Source organism: Mustela erminea, chromosome 9, assembly GCF_009829155.1.
Source record: "Mustela erminea isolate mMusErm1 chromosome 9, mMusErm1.Pri, whole genome shotgun sequence".
Classification (NCBI taxonomy): domain Eukaryota; kingdom Metazoa; phylum Chordata; class Mammalia; order Carnivora; family Mustelidae; genus Mustela; species Mustela erminea.
In genome coordinates this window covers 43,889,998-43,906,173 of record NC_045622.1, presented here as the reverse complement: position 1 = coordinate 43,906,173, position 16,176 = coordinate 43,889,998, and the positions used below count along the sequence as shown (strand labels likewise).

The window sequence follows — 16,176 nt, the reverse complement described above, 5'->3', positions numbered from 1 at the left end:
GAGAGCCACCCAGAGCTCAAATGTACCCCTATCTGGGTAGTCAGTACCACATGATGCTAATAGTAGTTGAGTAAACATTACTAATTTAACGTTATTGTATTGGGAAGGGATTTTTATATTTAATTTTTAAATTTGTTTTGGCTTTATTCCAGAATTGTTCATAAGCTGTAATAGAAATGTGTACCTGATTTAATGCTTATATATAGTAAGGTAACATTATAAAAGAAACTAATTTAAGCCAATACTGGGGAGGTTTGAAAAAATTTTGCCCTTAAAATAGTGGAGGGTATCGGTTTCTCTCACACTGAGAAACACCACACAACAGCACATGTTGGGGCTTTCCTATTTAAAATCAATTGCAGACACAAACACATTAGGTGTATCATTAACACCCTGGTGTGAAAGAGTATGTTAGACCCTCCCTTTCTGAGAGTGGGCTTTGATGAGCGAATGGACCCCTAAGGGGCCTGACGGAGAAAATGTGGCCTCTGTACACTGGGCAGGTCATTAACCCTCTAAACTTCAGTTACCCATCTGTGAAACAGTGGTTTCTGCCGCTTCTTCACCGCAACGGTTGATGTATAAAGCTGGTTCCCAGTTACATACTGATGGACTGGGAGAGAAGAGGAAAGCTCTAGCACTAGATTCTTAAATGGCGCAGTGACCGGCCTGGCTAGGGGGAGACCCGGCACTGCGGACTCCTAGGAGAGAACTCAAGGAAGCAGGCCGGCTGGGCGAGGAGGTGGCTCCACCAGCTGGTGCCCCTATAGAAAGCTGATCAGGGCGGTGGGTTCAGCAGCCCGCCCGGCACTCCGAGGCGGCCAAGGCCTGCCGTGCTCCGGGCCCCACGCACCCCGCGCGTGCGGAAAGGGATTCAAAGCACTGGTGGTCCTGCCCCCCGAACGCACCTTTGCGTTCCTCCGAGGCACTTGAGAAACTGGGTGAAGCGGGAAGGACTTCAAAACTCAAGTGCACAGAGTTCTCCCAACTCGAGTTTGCCGAGTTTCCCCGTGCCCCAGGTGTAGCCCGCGTTCACAGGCGGGGTTGGGGGCGACCCTGGGGAGCACTCCGTCTTCGCGAGCAGGCAGCTGCGTGCCGGCGGCGAAGGCCCGAGACTCGCTCGAGAGGCTGCGGTCGAGCCCCGCGGGTGCGCGGGGCCGGAAGGGTGAAGGCGCCGGGCCCCCCGGCCGGGCGGGCCCTCCGCGAGAGCGGCGCAGGCCGGCGCTGAGAGGCCGAGACCGGCGAGACCCGACGCGCCGCGGGGACCCACCTGCGCGGACCGCCCGGCGGCGGAACCCCGAGCTGGCGGCCCCCAGCTCCCGCCCGAGGCGAGGGGCGGGGGCGGGGGCTGGGGCGGACGCGCGGGCTGGGGGCGGGGGCTGGGGTGGGGGCAGCTGGCGCGCGGCTTCCCCGAGGCCGGAGGCGGGGCGGGCGGGCCTCGGGAGGCGCGGGGGGCGGACCCGCCCGCTGCCGGCGCTGCTAGCTCGCCCGCCCGCCCGCTCGCACTCGGTAGCGCCGCGGGGCAGGCATGGGAGTCGCACGCGTCCTCCCGGCGCCCACACCTGTTGGAGCGGCGCAGTGAGCCGCAGCCCCTGCGGGCTGCTCGGCGCGGGTGAGTGCGGGCGCGGGCTCGGGACGCCGCGGAACTCGCGGGGAGCGCGGCGCCGACTGCAGCGGGACAAAGGGCCGGTGCGCGCGGCGTGGGGTGACTGCTGGCTGCGGGGGGCACCGGGGACTTCGCCCGGCCGCCGTCGGGGCTGGAGGGCTGGGGCCCGCGGCCTGAAGGAGCTCCGCGGAGACTCAGGGGCAGCTGGGCGCCTGCATTCACGGTGTCACCCGGCCGCGGGTGGGAAAGACGGGTGTTGCCTTGGATGCTGGGTGGGAGCGGTGAGCTCTCCTCCAGCGGAGCGATGACAACACCCCCGTCTCCTCCGCGCCCGCACACCCCCAGCACTTTCTTTCCTGGGGTTTTGCATACATGTATTCCAACATGATCTGAACATTAATTTTTAACTGGGCGCGTGATTGTGAACACATCTTAGCCAGCAAGGAAAGTGCCGCAAGCACAGGTTAGGAACGAGGATCTTTTCTCCGGAGCTTTTATTGATGGCCGTGTGCTTCCTTATAAACTGTGAACTATCACCACCGTTGGAAGCAGATATTTCTTGTTCGGCCTGTGGAACGAGTTAACTTTTAAATAAAAGTTTGAAAAGTTTAAAAAATGTTTTCGAAGAGGAGGGAGAATTATTTTGGTGAGGAAAAACCACCATTCCCCTCCGGAATACAAATTAGGGTTGCTTTCCAACATCTTAGGAAAAAGCAGCTGATAAAATTCTGGGTGTTTTATTAACCTTCGGGCGACACCCAAGAGGCTTCAGAAAGAGAAACAGCCCCTGGCTGGTGGAAAGCTCCAGGTTGTTCGGGACCAGTGTGGGGATGGACTGGCCTCCCTCAGCGCCCAAAACTGGACTTAAGGAGTCCCTCCCTGTGTGCTCCTCGGAGCAGACAGGCCAATGCCAGTCACATTCACGTGGCCCTAGGGGAAGGAGTGGACTTTATAGTTTGAAGTTAGCCGTGGCCAAAGCCTAATGCCCGTTAAAGTGAGGATATTTATTGCCCTTGTTTCGGGATCCTCCTCGTGCGTAAAAGCACTGGAAATAGACCTTAGGACTGTGTCTCTCAAGAAGCCTGGTGGGGGAAGGAATTTAAGAGAAATGCTACAAAAGCCACTATGTTTACTTGTGAAAATTTCATCATATGTTTCATCATATGTAGACCTTCTGCATTCGAATAAATTGTTTCACTTGTGTTCTTCCCACCTAAATAGTCACTGTCATGCTTTCCTGTACCTGAGCTGGAAAGGAAGCTTTCTTGCCAGGTAACTAATATGGATCTCATTTTTTTTAACACCAATACCTTATTCAAGTAGATGGTGAATTTGGGTGCACTTTTCTGTTTATAGTATTAATACTGCAGTACCCATTGGATCTGAGAACATTACTGGCCCCAGTCTGCAGTGTCTAATAGGCTCAGGTTCTCCCACATAGTTTTCTTCTCATAGATCCCTTAGGATTCAGTCCACCGGGCATTATTCATGCATAACTCCCACTGGCTCTGGGGAATTCCTTTCTCCAGGTCTCACCACTGACAGTTTAGTACACTCTGTTCTTGTTCTGCCACCTGGTTTGTCCCAAGCTCACTAGGGTTCATTTTGCCTAAAAGTTGATATAGAAGAAGTTAAAGTTGGGTTTGACCACAAGATTATGTTTAGGGTGCCCAGGCTTGTAAATGCCCTATATTTCTTTCCTGTCTGGGCTATAATTCTTTTTTTTTTTTTTTAAGATTTTATTTATTTATTTGACAGACAGAGATCACAAGCAGGCAGAGAGGCAGGCAAAGAGAGAGAGGGGGAAGCAGGCTCCCCACTGAGCTGAGAGCCCAACGTGGGACTCGATCCTAGAACCCTGGGATCACAACCTGAGCTGAAGGCAGAGGCTTTAACCCACTGAGCCACCCAGGTGCCCTCGGGTTGTAATTCTTAAACCATTATGTGATTAGGTCTGTTTTCCTTTAACAGGTTCTGTGACTCTGGAAAATGAGACCAAGCCTGGCTGCAGAGAGTTCATAGAGCTTTGTTCATTTTTAGGTATTTGCTTTAGGAATTAGCATGGTTTCACTGTTCAGTATTCCTGCCGCAGATTCCATGGAAAACCCTTTGTTAGCCTTCCAGATGGTGTCCAAAACTTTTATCTCCACAGACTTGCTCACTGTTTGTTTCACCATTACTGTTTATAGTGGTCACAGGAATTCATCTGTTGTACAAAAGAGAATGTATGTCCTGAGGATTAGATTTTTTTTTCCCTCTTCTCCCAGCACTTGTTTGCTAGAGGAGTTAGTCATTCTCCCAAACACTTGCCCTCTTGAGGAGAGCTGGGTTGTTGCAGTGTTGAAGACGTTGCAGTTCTGGGGCAGAGAAGTGTCAGTGCCCAAACCTCTAAGCAGATGGCGGTGGTTTGTACGTCCATGTGCATAGTCCCTTCACCATTAGATTATTAGTGGATTTGTGAAGTAGCAGCATCCTCCTAATGTATAAATATTTTTAGATGGTGGACAGCAGGACAGTGGCTCATGCTGAGTGCTGGAGCACGGAATGTGTAACTCTTGTCAGTCAGAGATACAGAGTTGGAAAAGGAATCGTTTCTGTATTACTAAGCATGGTTTGAAAAACCATGAAAAATCATGGTTTGCTTACCTTAATTTTCCATTCCGCTTTGTCATTCAGGTGAAGTGATACATGAGAATCTTTGGTTGAGAACTTTACAAGATAATTATGTATGTGAGGAATCTTTATCCAGTAAAGGCTTATTCCTAGAAATGAAATGTTATAGACCTGAGCTTTTTCCATCTGGAGTTAGATATAATGAAAATAAGATTTGGAAGGTAAGATCTGGAAATCTTGGGGGGTTTTTTGTTGGTTTTGTTTTTTAAGGGGTGCGAATTTCAGACAGCTCTATAAAGATGAGGTGACTTATTTGTGAAGACAAGAAAGAATTTCAAGGTAATGGAATCCATTAGTTTCCTTTCCAACAGTGAGATGATGAATGTTGTTATTATATCTGTTTCTATCCTAGAGTGTTTTTTTAAGTAGACTTAAATGGGCATAGTGCAGGCTTGCTTAGACTTTATAAAAATGGAAACAGTACTTGTCTTCTGTGAAATTATTGAGGAAATTATCATCACGTGAGTTGAGAAATTAATGCAAAGCCACCAACCTAATTTTAAAGCATCATGGTTATCATTGGCGTCTTATTAATGGGGAAGGAGTCAGGGTAGGGTGTGATTGCCTTGGGAAAGGGCCTTGATGGGTGAGATTACCCCCTCACACTTTTCTGAGAGCTTGCACACCCAGCCATCCTTCCACACCATTCTTGAAAGCCGCCCTCTGCTGGAGGCCTTTGTTTCCTTGGAGAACTGAGGAGGGAAATCTTGTCTCCCAGATAGGCAAGAGATTAGCAAAATAAATTTTCCTCTTACCCTCCGCTTCTGGCCTCCTAAATTCTGTGCGTCTAGCTCCCAAACAGTAAATGATGGTGCAGATCCTGTTTGTGTACAGCAGAGTGCTTGCCCTGGGCTTTTGTGACCCTGGAAAATTCTAAAATTAGAAAATCCTGCGTCTGAAAAGACCAGCACTAAAAAGACTAAAGGGATCATCCATTCAGGTTGTTACTCAGAATAATTTTTAAGCTATACTAAACACACATCTGGTAAAGGGGTGAGCAGTTTATGAAATACATAACCTTAATACAGATGTCAGCTTAAATCCATTTGGGATCCTGAGAACAGACAACTTTATCTCCCAATTTATAGTCAGTTAAAAAACCATTATGTTGCATACCTCAAACTAATATAATTATACTTCAGTAAAATTTTAAAAATAATAATAACAACAAACTTAACCACTTTGGAAGAATTTGACCTGCATTAGTCTGCTTTAATTTCTAAATATGAATTAAAGTCTTTTTAATGCAGTTTTATAGCCTTCGAAGTTACAAAGAGAATTTAATCAAGATATAAACCATCAGAACTAGGTCTTACCACAAGTTAATGAGTTCAGTTTAAGCAATAATATAGGGAACCTGCAGGCGGTATTTCTGAATAATGGAAGTTTCTGTTTTTAAGGGATCCGAAAAGTTAATTCCTAAAGGGTGAAATCTTGATACTACCCTGTTGATTTAGCAGACCTTTACTTATAGTTGGGCTAATTTCTCCTTCACTGGCTAAATGATCAGAATTTAAGATGTAAGGACTCTTGAATTAGTAATATCATTGAATGACTGTTAGGTATTAGTTAGATAATATTCTATCTAGAATATTGATATTGATATTTCTTAAAGAATATTAATATCCTAATAAAACTCTCTTTAGAATCCTCTACCAGCATCGTATGATTTATAAATGATCCCAAAAGTTCTTGGCACAGTCACTTGTCCTCTCTCCGAGGAACAAATTCAGTCCTGTATTTTCAGAAGCCGAGTGAAGCTGTGGCCAGGGAGAGACCCTGACTGACTGCCCAGCCCTTATGCCCACGAAAAAACTTGTCTCCATTTCTCCAGACCCCTAACTCTCCTAAATGTTCTCGGGAGCTGGTTCCAAAACATTTTTTGAAAAGACCGACCTTAACAACAACAACAACAACAACAACAACAAAAAACAAACAAACAAACAAACAAACAAATCCGTGACCTCACTGTGAGGTGTAAGACACGTTTCAAGGACTGATACTTCTCAAATGGGTTTGCTGTAGAGGCAAAGCACTTGGGAAAGTGAAATTAGAGTTAATTTTGCCTAAGAGGAGGTTAATTCATTAAGACCCAGTTGCTAGTTAAATATTGCAGACTCTTTCCTGCCATTCTCTTCCCTGACACTCCGCCAATGGACTATTTCAATGTTTGGATAAAGAGATGCCACTGGAGGAATTCTGCTACAGTAGATAATTCAGGCAGTGCACTCCAGCATCCAGTTCACATGTAAATTTCCAGTTTGAGACTTGAGGATGCATGCTCTAGATGGGGGCCATGGGAGCATGCTCTGCCCGCCCTGTCCCTGTTCTTCGTGCACCGAAAAGATTACCTACAGTTTACAAAAACTACTCATAGCATAATACCGTCTCCACTCTCTCTCTTTCTCTCTCGCGCGCTTAAGAATCACATTTTGAGAATAGGAATACTTGGCAGCATGGACCTCTGGATCCTGTGTTTTCTTTCTTAGATAAGCTGAAGTCAAATGTGGCCTAACACATCTGCTGGTCCATGTTATCAGGCATCAGCATTCTCCACGGTAATCTAAGGGAGGAGGCAAAGGTGTGTAGGGGTCCAAGACACAGCCCTGTGGGAGATGCAGGATTCCTCCTAGTACATATCACACTTGGCAGGGATTCTAGTGTGGGGGGCATTTAGTTACCCAGACAGCAACTTATAGAGAAAAAGGCTGTCCAGGACCTAGTATGTTTAAGGACTGGGTCCTGAGCCAGGAGATGGGAATAATCAGACACAGCCGTTTCCTGAAGTTTCCAAAAGGGTTGTCCTCACCACAACTAGCCCACCGGGGAAGTCCCCATTAGGGAGGAAGGCTTTCCTAGCATTAGCATCCCCTCCCTCATCCATTTAGAGCCTTTAGTCATGATGGTATCTACCCTCCCCACCAGCAAGCACATGCAAACACGTATGTGCACATACACACGTCCCCCGGGGTTTCGAGGATTTGGAGAAACCACTAGATGTATTACCTTCCTGCAGAAGAGCCAAGGGACTCTTCCTGTTTGGCAAAAGGGAAAGAAACAATTTTAAAGAATCAGGAAGAGCCAAGGAATTACCTTTTCTGGGAGCTCATTCCTTTTTAATCCTATCCCTGTTTTCTCTAACAGAAGTGGAATCAGAGAGAAGGAGCCAAGCAAAACGATCTCAGAAAGGGGGGCGGATAAGCACACCTCTTAGTAATGTCGTGTGTAGATATTGGGAATGTGGGTTGGCATGCTCAGCTGGACTAGATCAGATCGATGGGATTTACCAGTTTTATATAAAAGAAAGCAAAAGGTACCCCAAAGCTGCCAGCAGGTCTGTGCTCCCAAGAGGAAGAGAGTGGGAACAAGGAGATGGCTTCTTCCTCACACCTGCCAGGTTCCAAAGCCTAGGAGACCTAACCCTTCCATGACCTCCTTTCGGGAAAATGTCACCGTGAACACATTACCTTACCTGCTACATCAGCTTTTCCTGAGCAGAAGATCCACAGCCAGTCAGAGCCAGCTGGTCCTTGAATGTTTATGGGAGTACTTCCCAATCTCGTTTTTCATTGTTGTTTTTCTGGTGGGATGATTGATCCAGCTCTTTGAACATACATTTCAGGAGAAAATCTAGACTTCTTCAGTTAGTGTACACAGTCTTGCATAATATGGCTCTTGCCCCCCGCCTTTCCCACCTTTGCTGAGCTAAGTACAGTTTCTGAAATGACTCGCACGGTTGCACATCTCCGTGTCTTTGCGTACTACTGTCCCCTCTCTCGAAGTGTCCCCTTCACCCTGTCTTAGATTATCTAACTTCTCCTCACCTTCACCACCCACCTCAAGCATCACCTCCCCTGGAATGGCTCCCCTGTTCTTGATCCTCCCCACACCTGGATTCCATGCCCTTTTCCCCCAAGCCGCCCCACCATCCACATACATCTCTGTCATTAGCACTCAGCATGCATCGTTCCAGAAATGTGGTTTTTGTAGCTACACGAATCACTCACTCTTCTTCCATGAATACAAGTACTGATTCAGTAAATCCACTCAATAAATCTTTGTTGAGCGAGCATTAGCATAGGGGCCAAATTCAAGGCATTCAGTGGAGCCAGGAACATAGATACAAAGACCTGAAAAGTAACCAGCAGTAAAGCACACAATGTGATACCTGATGCTAAGTTAGAGCTTCAGATCTTTGACAGAGATTCTGTTAGCAGGCCACAGAATCCAAAGGACGAAGGAATATCTTGTTTGCTAGAGGCTGATGACTCTGGAACTAAATTCATAATAGTTAAGATTGTTTTAAATTAAAAAAAAAAGGGGGGGTTCCTGGGTGGCTCAGTCATTAAGTGTCAGCCTTCCACTCGGGTCATGATTCCTGGGTCCTGGGATCGAGCCCCGCATCTGGCTCCCTGCTCAGTGGGAAGCGTGCTACTCCCTTTCCCACTCCTCTTGCTTGTGTTCCCTCTCTCGCTGGGTTTCTCTCTGTCAAATAAATAAATAAAATCTTTTTAAAATTTTCAAAAAAAGAAAAAAGTCTCATGCTCTCTTTGGAGTCACTCCCCACTTCGAAGCAATAGGAATCCCAGCGTGTGCCATGCTGTGGAGCTATCCCTCCTCCAAGCCTTGGTCCCTCAGTTAGCTGTGTGGTTGAAATTTACAGGAGCAAGTCGCACTGAAGATTTTCCAAGCGCAGGCTGTACTGAGCACGGCAGAAAGAAAGAAGGAGGGGCAGGTGGACCAGGGAGGTGGGAGAGAATAAAAGTTTAGAACCGAGCGCAAAGAAGGCCAGACATCACACAGAACCCGGGGCTCCCAGAGCAGCTCTTCCGGGGACGAACGACCGTGTGCGCGCCACCTGGCGCTGGGCCATCCTCAGGGGCATCTGAAATGTAGAAGGGAATGAACACCCCGTCTCATTTTGAGCACGGGAACGTTCCCGGGTTCAGCCTTGGATTGTAAGTGAGACCATTATCTTGGGATTCCTCTCCACACCCTGATTCCTGAGGAGGGTTCACAGACTTGGAAACAATGACAGGCATGCTGCCGGGCTGTTTGCTCAGCCCCTTGCCCTCCTGACCTGCTTATCTTTGTTCCTACAGAATGGTGCTCAGCATGGCGGGGATCCCAGGGCTCCTCTTCCTTTTCCTCCTCCTGCTCTGTGCTGTTGGGCAGGTGAGCCTTTATAGCACCCACTGGAAACCCACCTGGCCTGCTTACCGCCTCCCCGTGGTGTTGCCCCAGTCCACCCTCAACCTGGGCAAGCCAGACTTTGGGGCCGAAGCCAGATTGGATGTGTCCTTCTCATGTGGACCCCAGTGTCATAAGGGGACTCCACTGCCCACTTACGAAGAGGCCAAGCAGTACTTGTCTTACGAGACACTCTATGCCAACGGCAGCCGCACGGAGACGCAGGTGGGCATTTATGTCCTCAGCGGTGGTGGGGGCCAAGAGTCTTCGGGAAGGTCTCGGAGGAAGCGGCAGATTTATGGCTATGACAGCAGATTCAGCATCTTCGGGAAGGACTTCTTGCTCAACTACCCCTTCTCCACATCAGTGAAGTTATCTACGGGCTGCACGGGTACTCTGGTGGCAGAGAAGCACGTCCTCACGGCTGCCCATTGCATCCACGACGGGAAAACCTATGTGAAGGGGACCCAGAAACTTCGAGTGGGCTTCCTGAAGCCCAAGTTTAAAGACGGTGGTCGCGGGGCCAACAGCTCAAGCTCTGCGGGGCCGGAGAAGATGAAGTTTCAGTGGATCCGGGTGAAGCGTACCCATGTGCCCAAGGGTTGGATCAAAGGCAATGCCAACGACATTGGCATGGATTATGACTACGCCCTCTTAGAACTCAAAAAACCCCACAAGAGAAAGTTCATGAAGATTGGGGTGAGCCCTCCGGCCAAGCAGCTGCCGGGGGGCAGGATCCACTTCTCTGGGTATGACAATGATCGACCTGGCAACTTGGTGTACCGCTTCTGTGATGTCAAAGACGAGACCTATGACCTGCTCTACCAGCAGTGTGACGCCCAGCCCGGGGCCAGCGGCTCCGGGGTCTACGTGAGGATGTGGAAGAGGCAGCAGCAGAAGTGGGAGCGGAAAATTATTGGCATCTTTTCAGGGCACCAGTGGGTAGACATGAATGGTTCTCCGCAGGACTTCAACGTGGCCGTTAGAATCACCCCTCTCAAATATGCTCAGATCTGCTATTGGATTAAAGGAAACTACCTGGATTGCAGGGAGGGGTGACGCAGTGTTCCTTCCTGGCCACACTTGATGGTCTTCGTGTACTTATTTTAGGAGAGGCCAAATGTTGTCATTGGGGTGTGTGTGTGTGTGTGTGTGTGTGTGTGTGTGCCTGCGTGTGTGATGTGTCACGATACCTTTTACCTAACTTTTTAAAGTTGCAAGATGCCTGGCTTTATGATTTGAAAACTGGTTTGTGTATCCTGTATCATTTAAGGAGTTTAAAGGCATACTTTTGCATAGAAATAAAAACAAACACACCACACTGATGTTTGGGACAATAGGGAATATTTAGCAAGTAAGTTAATCTTTCACTTTTGGAGAACTTTGAACTTTTTTCATCTGAACTTAATTCAAAGGTTTATATTAAATATGTGGCATACGGGAGATAAGAGATTCTTAAATTCTTATGTGTGTATATATGTGTATTTTCTCCTGAGATTCATCTTGGGGTTTTTTTGTTGTTGTTGTTGTTTTTAATGCCTAGTCGTTAACATTTCCAGATGGCAGTGTTCCCCATACAACTCTTAGGAAACTTCACGATACTTCGTAGACAGGCGGGTATAATAATTTGGATTTGGAGGTGTTTGCACAGTAGTCCTTGATAAGTAAAAGAATTTGTTGACTATATTGGTACACCTTTTAAACTGTGTCTTACAGTAAGTCAGTATCCCAAGTTGCTTGCAGTTTTGAAATAGTTTCCCTCCCAAAGACTTTGCTGTCCTTCTGGAGAAGACCCAACCTATGGCCCTGTCAGCTTTGTGATGCACCAGAGAGGGCAAGACCATTTATGCCCAGCCTTCCACTTCACAGGATTTTACTCACGTTCCTTGAACTTGCTCTTTTCCAGAAGATAATCGTCAGAACCCAATTAGAAAAAGCTGTGTATTGCTTAATGATTGTGGTTCCACTAAAAACAATCATTTCATTTTACCCCCAGAGTATAGCACATCTCATGTTTTATCATTTGGATGGAGTGATTGCAAATGAATTAAATTCCAGAGAGCATTGGACACATAGTACGGCAGAGGTCACACCGGACTGAGCCCTTGTCTGGAGCCTGGCACAGGCCCGCAGCCGAATCAGAATTGTTCTACAGAGTTTTCAGTGTGCTTTCAGGGAGTGATGGACTTGAGCGATTCAGAAACTTCTCTCCTTGACTTCACTTACGACAGTAAAAACATTTGGACGGTGCTTTAAGAAAAACCAAGAGGATATTCCCCCCCTCCCGCCCCTGCCCAACTGGCTTTAAAGGGCCTCTTTTACTGGGTTACTTGAGGCTACAGGCACATAACAATCAAACACCAGTAGTAAAGACGGAAGTCGGGAGAATGCAAAGTGGATCAGAATTCCTGCTCCAGCAGATGTCTGTATGAATGTTTTACCCATAGGATAATCACAGTGTATAAAGAAAAGAATGTGACTTATTTTATGTCCTCATTTTATGCCTCTTAGCCTGAGCACATCTTCCTAAATGTCTGGGGTGGGGGGCGGGGGGAGCAGAAGAGCAAAGAGCTTACAGGACAGACGTCTGCTGGGCTTGTACCTTAGGTCATAATCAGCCTGAACTGTAACGCTCTGCAAGGACATTCAGATATGGCACGGAAGCTTCAGCTTTCTCCGGGTGGCTTTTGGCTTGGGTTTCTTGAGCTTTTCAGAAGAATCCTGATAAGACATAAGAAATGGACAGCCACAGTGCTTTCTTCAAATCACATAAGAAATATCATGCATAACAAAGAGAGGTAAGGCAGCCGGGGTTCTTCTGAGTTCCAGTACAGTTTGCTTTGAAATCTAGCAGGAACCAAGCATGAGGAAGAAGAGAGGTCTGCCTCCCCGTGTGTGGTATTTGGGGGGTTTTATTTTTGCTCTTGATTGATGTGAAAAGTTCACTGAATACCTAGACAAGACTGATTTAAAAAAATAAATAAATAAATAAGATGCTCCTTTTGTGAAGCACCTGATTTCCTGATTTTGATATTTTGCAAAGTTGAAACTTCTGCTGCCAAAGGTAGGCAGTGGCACAAATTCAAAGTACTATCAATGTTGAGTTCAAATAGGTGTCATTTACTCAAGAAAAGTACCCACATGCTATGTACGACAGAACGCAGAGATGGTAAAATAACCCAACGTGTCCATCTTTTCAGTGGTAATAAAAGGAAGCATGGCGTCAGATTGTTGCTGAATTGGAAATAAAAAAGAACGGACTCATGAAATTAATATAATTAGTGTTTTACATGTATTAGTTATACATGGTAGGGATGTATTTCTAGTAAGGTTAGTAGAACGGCATTCCTAAAAGTATGCGCCATAAACATTCATCCCTCCAGACAATCCCCAAAGAACAAAAGGGCACCACCTTTGGGGGGGGGGCTGCCTCCCGGTACTCCCTTTCCTTAGCAGGGATTCACTTGCCTGTTTGCACTTTGAAAGCTATAAGAAGTCCTGTAGTAAAGAATCATGGTAATGTTTTAAAATCTGCACTTCAATAAAGACCTTTGATCACTGAACCCTTGTTTCCTCCTGGAATGCCAATGAGCGATTTAGTCTCCTAATAAGTACATTGTGGGGATCTCTGTAGCAGCCCTGGTCAAGGAGATTGTGCAGGAAGTATGACGAGCCCCTAGTGGCATCAAGCATTGGTGCCTTTGGGGTGTGGCCAGAACGTGGGATCCAGATTGGGAAAGGTTCCAGGGGTAAAACGGGAGAGAAGAAACTTGCAAATCATTTGTCACTGCGAGTCAGAAGGTTATGGCAGAATCCGGGACATTTTTCCCCCATAGACTTTATTCAGAATTTTGAACTTTAGAAAGGATCTAGTCCAAAAAAATGAAAAAATAGGCTAAAAAGGAAAAGAAAGATGAGCCAGCCAGTAGTGGAGTTGCAGGTGTTTTCCTTTTCTTGTTACTTCTTTTGGACTGAAAGTGGATTTAAAATGACTGGAAAGCAAGTTGGAACCTCAAGATCATGGTCTTCTCTTTGTGTGACCCCGTGTCCCTGTTCAGTACCAGGGCAAGCCCCCGGGGACACAAGGCAGTATTTAAGGTAGCGATCACTCTCTAACACCTCCCGGAGCCTCTGGTCCAGAGCTTGTCAAGGACGACACATGCTGCTGAAGGGTGGAGAGTCAGCAGGGGAGTTCTGACCCAAGTCCTTGGTGCTTCCTTTCAAGGGGCTGGTCACTGTCCTAGACCGAGGAGGCTAGTAGATAGGCTCTGCCCAGGCCTGGCTCTCCTTGATTTGTTGACTTCTTTTCATGCCTGGCCCTCTTAGTCCTTGTTACGAACCAACTCAAGGATGCCTCGAGGTTGCCACTGTCAGTTTATTTCCATTTGGTAGAACGTCCATTTATTTTATCTAGAATGGAGTTTTTTTGAGCCTGAATGGGAAGTCTGTGAATAATGAGTTTAGGACAGCAGGCATATACCAGGTGTGTCCCTGGAAATCCAACATGTCTGCTCCACTCTAACTGGTAAGCCCGTCAGAGCACTCTCTGGAAAGAATGCAGACCGACAGCCATTTTGGTAACCTCGGAGCAATGGCGGGGCTGCAGCTTCCTGCCTGTCTCATACCTGGGCTGTCATGGGGTTCCTCCTGCATGCCACCTTTGCCTGGAGCAGCATTTAGAGGGCTTCCAATGGAGGAAGGGTATTAAAAATTTTTTTTGCTGGGCTGGCATTTAGAGCAGATAGGTGGTAAACACTGACCATTTCTAGCAGATAACATATCAGTTTATAGTCTGCTGTTAGCCCAGAGGAAGAAAGAAACCAGCTTCCAGGAATAGAATAAATAAGGCTAAGAGTTAAGACATCAGACTGGTGAGGGAACATGATGGCCTTGGAGTTGGGCAGACTGATTCCATAGTTGCCTGGTTCCTTTTGGTGAATAAATTTCAGTGCAGTTTAATTAAAGACTTAAAACCCTCCTATCTGATTCAAAGATCCTCTGTTTTCAGATCCAGCTCTTCCAGTGGGCTAGAGTGGAGCAGAGAAAGAGGGAAAGGGCAAACATCTGGGTCCTCTCAGTGACTGCTGCTCCTCAGGTAACACCAGCTCTTCCACCCTCCTTAGCACATACCTGTGGTAATGTAACCCTCTGCCTTCTGAGGTTGGTACACAATTACCTGCCAGACAGCCCCCTCCAGTGGTGAATCAACAAAATACCCCAAGCCCAGGTTTGTTACACATAAGCTGCTCTTTGAAGATCCAGGGGAGGGAAAGTTCCAGGCTGAGGGAGTCAAGTATGAGGGCCCCTAACAGGATCAAATTTGGCCTGTTCAAGAGGAGAAATGAGTGAAGGGGATTAAAAGGTACAAACTGCCAGCTATAAAATAAGTAAATCATGACGTAATTACAGCACAGTGACTATGATCAAAAATACTGCATTGCATATTTGAAAGTTGCTGAGAGAGTAGATCTTAAAAGTTCTCATCACAGGAAAAAAAATTTGTTATCACTGTATGGTGGCAGACATTAACTAAATTTGTGGTGATCATATCACAATAAATACAAATATACAATTATTATGTTGTATACCTGAAACTAGTATTATGGTGTGTGTGTGTGTGTGTAATATTAATTATACCTCAGTAAGGAAAAGAAAAATAGAATGACACTTTGGTTTGGGGCCTGAGCCTCTAGATAGAGTCCAGGTACCATCTGCTGAGATGGCGAGAACTGGGGAAGGAAGGGACTGGGTTTAGGATTCAGGGAACGAAAATCAAGAATTTGTGTTGGTCATGTTAGATTCAAAAAATAGACACCCCAGTGGAGGGGCACTTGGGTGGCTCCATCGCTTAAGTGTCCAACTCTTGCAGGGCTGTGGGATCAAGCCCCGCGTTGGGACCCCGCGCTCCGTGGGGAGTCTGCTTCTCTCCTCCCTCTGCTGCTCCCGCCCACCGTGTTCTCTCCCTCAGGTAAATAAATCTGTAAAAAGGAAAGTGGAGATGTCAGGTAAGCACTCCAGTTGCTCAGGAAGGCTCTCCGCTTGGGAGCTTGTGAAATTCGCTGGAAGGACCTGAATCAGCATGTGGGATTTAAAACCGCAGGACCAGATAACATCACGAGGGGCGAGAATGGGAGCATGAGGCTTGAGAAGAGGACTGAGGACAGAGTCCTGGTCCACCAGTGTTTAGAGGTCGGGTTCATGGAGGATGAGGAGAAGGAGGAGGAAAAGAAGGAAGAAGAGGCTGCCCTGGGGCTGGGAAGAAGCAGTCCATGAAGTCAGAGGAAAACCACGAAAATGTGGTCTCACAGAAGCCAAGGGGACAAAGTCTAAAGTGGAGGGGGTGAAGAGGAAAAGCCAAGGGAATGTCCCTCTGGCTGCACTGGGCAAGGCAGTGGGCTGTGGGCAGCAGACCTGAGAGGGGCCACATGGTCCTCCACACAGAACATGGCCTTGTGCATCTCTGGGCTCCCAGCTGCCGGAGCCCGAGCTATGCTTGGTCAGTGCTTGGCGTGACTGATGGATGGAACCCTCCCAAGGAGCCTTGGGACAGCTGTGCCCCCAGGATGTGTGAGGATCCATGGCCACACCCTCTCTGGGAAAATCTGCTTTTGGAAGGGCCAGGAAAACATAGGTTTAGGGACACCCAGGGGCACGGTCCGTTCCTGCCCAACCTCATGTTTTCTGAGGGCAGAAAGTGCAAGATGACT

The 16,176-nt window shown here is 47.3% G+C and overlaps 1 protein-coding gene and 1 long non-coding RNA gene across 10 annotated transcripts; one reads left to right on the top strand and one right to left on the bottom strand.

The window, feature by feature from the left end:
- The first annotated feature begins 1,411 nt into the window (after nucleotides 1-1,411).
- PRSS23 (serine protease 23) lies at nucleotides 1,412-12,522 on the top strand. 6 transcript variants are annotated; one of them, XR_004289189.1, is made up of 4 exons: nucleotides 1,412-1,612; nucleotides 2,828-2,878; nucleotides 3,578-3,646; nucleotides 4,283-4,483. XR_004289189.1 is itself a non-coding variant. In XM_032358319.1 (4 exons), exon 4 carries the CDS (start codon nucleotides 9,383-9,385, stop codon nucleotides 10,526-10,528), a length of 1,146 nt encoding a protein of 381 aa, XP_032214210.1. In that variant the 5' UTR covers nucleotides 1,433-1,612; nucleotides 2,828-2,878; nucleotides 4,490-4,558; nucleotide 9,382; the 3' UTR covers nucleotides 10,529-12,522. The 6 variants fall into 6 exon arrangements, 4 of the variants coding, with proteins under 4 accessions (XP_032214210.1, XP_032214212.1, XP_032214211.1 ...); XM_032358319.1 differs by lacking the exons at nucleotides 3,578-3,646; nucleotides 4,283-4,483 and adding exons at nucleotides 4,490-4,558; nucleotides 9,382-12,522 and having other exon boundaries at nucleotides 1,433-1,612; XR_004289188.1 differs by lacking the exon at nucleotides 4,283-4,483 and having other exon boundaries at nucleotides 1,414-1,612; nucleotides 3,578-4,221.
- LOC116598895 lies at nucleotides 3,737-9,441 on the bottom strand. 4 transcript variants are annotated; one of them, XR_004289192.1, is made up of 6 exons: nucleotides 9,360-9,441; nucleotides 8,217-8,409; nucleotides 7,752-7,909; nucleotides 5,035-5,142; nucleotides 4,253-4,368; nucleotides 3,737-3,812 (listed from the first exon to the last, which is right to left on the bottom strand). It is a non-coding gene; the product is annotated as an uncharacterized LOC116598895 (long non-coding RNA). The 4 variants fall into 4 exon arrangements; XR_004289193.1 differs by having other exon boundaries at nucleotides 7,752-7,882; XR_004289190.1 differs by having other exon boundaries at nucleotides 7,752-8,409.
- Nucleotides 12,523-16,176: the final 3,654 nt, after the last annotated feature.

Coding starts and splice junctions, on each gene's coding strand:
- PRSS23 (XM_032358321.1), top strand. CDS start 9,383: ATGGTGCTCAGCATGGCGGGGATCCCAGGGCTCCTCTTCCTTTTCCTC.